Source organism: Hirundo rustica, chromosome 30 (genome assembly GCF_015227805.2).
Source record: "Hirundo rustica isolate bHirRus1 chromosome 30, bHirRus1.pri.v3, whole genome shotgun sequence".
NCBI classification, from domain to species: Eukaryota; Metazoa; Chordata; class Aves; order Passeriformes; family Hirundinidae; genus Hirundo; species Hirundo rustica.
The window spans coordinates 1,594,282-1,600,160 of record NC_053479.1 but is presented as its reverse complement, the minus strand read 5'-3'; the positions used below and the strand labels follow the sequence as shown (position 1 = coordinate 1,600,160).

At 60.1% G+C, this 5,879-nt stretch overlaps 1 protein-coding gene across 1 annotated transcript; it reads left to right on the top strand.

The window, feature by feature from the left end:
- The first annotated feature begins 652 nt into the window (after nt 1-652).
- On the top strand, nt 653-5,227 carry ANKRD33 (ankyrin repeat domain 33). Its single transcript, XM_040088352.1, has 4 exons — nt 653-703; nt 1,756-1,885; nt 2,807-2,947; nt 4,461-5,227. Exons 2-4 carry the CDS (start codon nt 1,765-1,767, stop codon nt 5,225-5,227), a joined length of 1,029 nt encoding a protein of 342 aa, XP_039944286.1. The 5' UTR covers nt 653-703; nt 1,756-1,764.
- Nucleotides 5,228-5,879: the final 652 nt, after the last annotated feature.

Below are 5,879 nucleotides of genomic sequence, written 5' to 3'. Positions count from 1 at the left end.
ACCCCGTGCCTGGAATTGAGGGAAGTGTCGGATGCGCTTTCAGATCCCTTCCCAACCCCACCACCCCTCTCTGGGGCACTTCCCCACCTAGATCCCTTCCCAACCCCACCACCCCTCTCTGGGGCACTTCCCCACCTCTCAAACCCCCGGGGTGTCCCCCCAATTTGTCCCGCTTGCTGCTCCCCTCTCGGGGTGTCGCAGCTCCCAGACACCCCCGTGGGGCTGGAGCCTGGAGGCTGGGAGGCAGCCGAGGCCGGGATCGGGGGAGGCTGCAGCCCACAGGGTTCCCACTCTGCGTCCTCACAGGGCGGGTGACAGCTCCCAGCGCCCCGGGGAGCGGCTCCGGGCCCCGGGCAGGGCTGGCTCCCCCCGCCCAGGCCGGATGACAGATGCCTGCAGTGGAGGAGAACGTGCTGCAGCTCCCACCTCCAGCCTGGATGCCTCCGACCCGGAGCTGCACTATGAGGAGGAGGAGGAGGAGGAGGAGGAAGGCTCCTCAGGATCCTCGGAGCCCTCGGACAGCAGCAGCATCTTCTCCGACGACTCCGTCTACCCGTGCTACGAGGCGTCCCCAGAGGCCGAGGGCGCCGGGTTCCTCAGCCTCTACCAGTGCTGTGCCAGGAACGACGCCAAGCTGGTGTGGGAGAGGCTGGAGCGTGGCGTGACCCGGAGCGAGGCCACGGAGCTGGACATCAACGGGAGGGTGAGCGGCCGGGCTGGGTGGGGTGCGCGCCCAGCGGGGAGGAAAGGGGGTTCTCCAGGAACGGGTGAATCCTGAAGCTGCTAAAGCGGGTGGGGCTGGAGGGAGAGGCTTGGGTGGGATGGGTGGGATGGGGTTGATCCCATCCTTGGAGCAGGATCAATCCGTCCTATCCTGGTTTGGGAGAGGCCTGGGTGGGATGGGATTGACCCCATCTTTGGAGCAGGATCAATCCATCCCATCCCGATTTGGGAGAGGCTTGGGTGAGACCTGGGTGGGATAGGTGTCCTGGGATAGATCCCATCCTTGGAGGAGGATCAGTCCATCCCATCCTGGTTTGGGAGAGGCCTGGGTGGGATGGTTCTCCTGGAATTGATAGGCCTGGGTGGGATGATTCTCCTGGGACTGACCCCATCCCTGGAGCAGGATCAGCCCATCCCATCCTGGTTTGGGAGAGGCTTGGGTGGAATGGTTCTCTTGGGACTGATAGGCCTGGGTGGGATGGTTCTCCTGGGATTGACCCCATCCCTGGAGCAGGATCAATCCATCCCATCCCATCCCATCCCGGTTTGGGAGAGGCTTGGGTGGAATGGGTGTCCTGGGACTGACCCCATCCTTGGAGCAGTATCAGTCCATCCCATCCCATCCTGGTTTGGGTGAGGCCTGGGTGGGATGGTTCTCCTGGGATTGGTAGGCCTGGGTGGGATGGTTCTCGTGGGATTGACCCCATCCCTGGAGCAGGATCAGCCCATCCCATCCTGGTTTGGGTGAGGCTTGGGTGAGGCTTGGGTGGGATGGTTCTCCTGGGACTGACCCCATCCCTGGAGCAGGATCAATCCATCCCATCCCATCCCATCCCATCCCATCCCATCCCATCCCATCCCGGTTTGGGAGAGGCCTGGCTGGGATGGTTCTCCTGGGACTGACCCCATCCCTGGAGCAGGATCAATCCATCCCATCCCATCCCGGTTTGGGTGGGCGGGACAGTTTGGAAGGTCCATGGCGGTGGGAACACGGAGCGGAGCCGGAGCTGAGCGCTGTCCCCTCTCCATCAGAACGGGCTGATGGTCGCCTGCTCCAAGGGCTTCGTGGACATCGTGCCGCTGCTGCAGAAGTGTCCCTACATCAACGTCAACCAGCAGGACAACGACGGCAACACGGCCCTGATGATGGCTGCCCAGGCAGGTCAGCGCCGCGCCCTCGGGAGGGGACGGGACCCCAAAACCCTGGAACGGCCTCTTGTGAGAGCCGTGCCCCTGAGGGGCGTGGGACATTGGCTCGTGCTTCACCTCAGCGCCGCTTTAAAACTGAAAATGGAGATTCCAGCGCGGCGCTCCCTGAAACATTCCGTGTGGAGTGGCAGAGCTGGGCTGGAGCTGCCCCGGGAAAGCTCCAGGAGCGGCAGGGATTTACCTGCCAAGCTGCTCTGAGCTCTGCAGGGCCCAAACCTCCAGTCTGGGCTGGCTCCCTCCCCAGAATTTACCGGGAGGGTCCCAAAGTGGGGATCACCCGTGATTCCCGTTTTATCCTTGCTAGAATTCATGATTTTATGGGGGATTTTTTTGCGTCTTTGGGCTCTTTCCCGTGTTCTCCTCCAAAGCAGCTGCTTCCTCAGCACCGTCCCTCCTCTGCCAAACCAAAACATCCCCAAAAACCCTCCCAGCCCCTGCACCTGCACCCTCACGGAACTCAGCCTGCATCCTTCATCCTCCAAAACACACCCCAAAACCCTCCCAGCCCCTGCACCTGCACCCTGCAGCCTGCATCCTCCATCCAATAAAACATCCCCAAAACCCTCCCAGCCCCTGCACCCTCACAGAACACATCCTGCATCCTTCATCCACCAAAACACACCCCAAAACCCTCCCAGCCCCTGCACCTGCACCCTGCAGCCTGCATCCTTCATCCAATAAAACGCACCCCAAAACCCTCCCAGCCCCTGCACCTGCACCCTCACGGAACGCATCCTGCATCCTTCATCCAAAAAAACACACCCCAAAACCCTCCCAGCCCCTGCACCCTCACAGAACGCATCCTGCATCCTTGGCCCAGCAGGCCCCTGTTTATCCCCAGGAGCCCTAACGCTGCTCCTCTCTGGCTCTTAAGGGCACATCACCATCGTCAACTACCTCCTCAACTACTACCCGGCGCTGGAGGTGGACCGGCGCGACCCGCGGGGGCTGACGGCGCTGATGAAGGCGGCGGTGCAGGGGCGGCGGGACTGCGTCACCGCCCTGCTCCTGGCGGGTGAGCGGCCCCACGCCGGCGCCGGTGGAAATCGCTCCTCTGCTGAGGGCTCCGGGACGGTGTGGATGGATGTAGAAGAGAGATCTATGGAGTTGGGTTTTAGAAGATGAGGTTTATTGTAAGGGATGCGAGGCCTTGCTCTGAGCTGCCGGGCTGCAGCTGGTGGCGAGGCCCAGGGAGGTGGGGGAAGGGAGAGGAAATTCCAAGAGAGGAAAGTCCTCGGGGAAGGGTGCCAGCAAAGAGAGCGTCCAGCCCCCTGGGGACCCCTTATCAGGGGGCTTCAAGGTGGGCTGGAACAGGGCTTGGGCCAGTGGGGTCACAGATAGCTGATGCTTCAGGGGAGGGTCACAGGTGTGGGATGAACCCTGCATTGGGGGTGAGACAGAACATTCCCTTTGACCTCTGGGTCTGGCTGCAGGTGACCCTCAGCTGGTCACATCACTGTTTTCCCAGACACCCAGTATCTAATACATCTCAAACATCAAAACTTGCTTTCAATTCTATCTCACTTACGGGCTTCACATTCTCAGAGTCCAAGCCATCATATTTATAGGGCTTTCTGGCTTCATCCTCCCCAACAGGCACCCTCCTGGCTTTTCTTTATTTTTGGGAACTGCTGCTCAGGTTGGGACGGGCTGTTGAGTTTCTGGAAGAGCCTGAGGGTTCAGTGGATCCAGAGGATGGGTTAAAATCGGCGAGCGCCTCGAGAGAGCGGAAAGGTTTTGATAAAAGGGGAAAATAATGAGGAAATAAACGAACGAAGATGAGGACAGGGTCGGGAGAGGTCCCACACACCTGCTGCGACACCTCGAGGAAGCGCTGAGGGGCCTCGTGCTCTCCCTTAAATTTTGGATGATTTGAGTGGGGCTCTTTTGGCAAACAGGCCAATAGGGAACAGCTACATTTCTGAGGAACAGCTAAAGAGACCCATCAGTGTTTTTGTCTTGCCATTGAGCCGATTATTGCCAGGAAGGCAAAGGAACCTCCAGCGTTCTTCCCTTAAAAGTTCTTGGGGTGAGTCTTGGGCCTTTCCCCATATGGAAACACCTGCTCAGGTGTGGGTGCTTTGCTGCAGACGATGCCTTGGAGCGGCCACCTAGAGCAGAGGCTAGGCAAGGTTAGGAGAATACAGTGGGTGTTTATGAAAGGCCTTCAATAGATACATCTCGGGCTGTCAGAAGCCTCCCAGAGGCTGCACTCAAGATGGACAATGGTCATGAGTTTTTCAGACAGAAGCGAGTTTGGTCCATTAAAATATCAGGGGTTAATCCTCCAGTAGAGCTTCAGGTAATGAAATTCTCCCAATTTGCTCCCCCACAATTCACTTTTGTTCGTACTTCCATGGCCTGAGGCTGTGGGGAGTCCATGAATTTCAGGCTTTCTCTGATCCAAGTGTGAGGACAGTAGCTCACACTTTACACGGAGCTCAGAGTCACGCACTAACGCAGGACAGGATTTGCAAAGCACCGAGGCTGATCTCCTGAGGCCTCACGATGCTCTGTGCTGTCTGCAGGAGCCGACCTGCAGGCGGTGGACTCCGTGAAGGGAAAGACAGCCAGGGACTGGGCCAACTTCACCGGCCGCTTCGAGACCACCGTGCGCATCCGGACCCTCCTGCAGCGCCCGCGCGCGGAGCAGTTCGGGTCCCAGTACCAGCCCGAGTGGCCGGCCCTGGCCCAGCTGGTGGCCAAAGCCCTGAGCCCCAAATCCAGGAGCAGGAGGCTGGCGGAGAAGATCGGCTCCATCTTCACCTTCAACATCCCCCGCGACCCCAGGGAGGACGGCGTGATGGACCACATGGTGAGGATGACCACGTCCCTGGCCAGCCCCTTCGTGGCCACCGCTTGCCAAACCGTCTGCCCCGACAGCCCGCCCGAGGTGGGCAAACGCCGGCTGTCGGTGCCGGAGATCCTCGGGCACCACGTGCCCGACCCGGAGTCGGAGATTTCCTCGCGGCCGAGCACCGGGGCATCGTCCTGCAACGGCCAGGCCGTGTCCGAGGTCCGGCTGCTGCCGCCGCGGCCGCCGCCCGGCCGCCTGCTGAGCTTCCTGCCGCTGTGGCTGCGGCGCGGGAACAGCGTCTTCCCCGGCGAGCCCGTCCCGAAAATCAAAGTGAGCAAAGCCTCCGGCGCGGCCGCCGGCGAGAGGAAGCCGCGCGTGAAGGACAAGCACCTGCTGCAGCCGCCCAAGTGGAAGTACAAGGTGCTGAAGGAGGAGAAGAAAGCGGCCGAGGAGGCCAAGACGGGGGAGAAGAAGAAGAAGAAGAAGAAGAAAGGCTAAGGCAGGACGCGTCGGGGTGGCGACGAGGTTCTCGCCGTTCTCTGGGATCCGTTGGCTGTTCCGGCACGGGGGGTGGATTTGTTCCCGGTGGATGGGACGGGAATGTCCAAGGGAGGAGGAGGAGGAGGAGGAGGAGGGTGTATGCATCCGGCTGAAATATCCCCGAGGGTTCACAGGCTCCCGAGTGTCCTCTCCACCCCAAGGGTGGCCACCCTGGTGCGGTACACATCGTGCTGGGCGCTGATGTCCTGAGACTCTGGACCAAGCTCTGGGAATGCCGGAGAGCGGGACTGTGGCACAAATCCTTCCTGTGTTTTTTCCTCTTTTCTTTTCCTTTTTTTTTGGTGGTTTTTGGGTTTGGTGAGTTTTTTTGGGTTTTTTGTTTTTTTTTTTTTTTTTGCCTCTTTGATCTTCCCCCAGCTCCCGATTCCGCAGCACGTGTCGGAACGCGGCTGAGCGAGATCAGAATGGAAGCGGTTGCCATGTTAACGGGATTGATTCCACGAATAAAGCTCAGGGCTGCCGTGGGGCTGGCAGGAACGTTCCCCCCTTCGCCGCCCTGGCTCCCCTCTCACATCCTCTGCCACATTCCCGGCTCCCGTGTGCTCCTTTGTGCTGCATGGACGCACCAGGGAGGCAGCTCCAGGCTGGA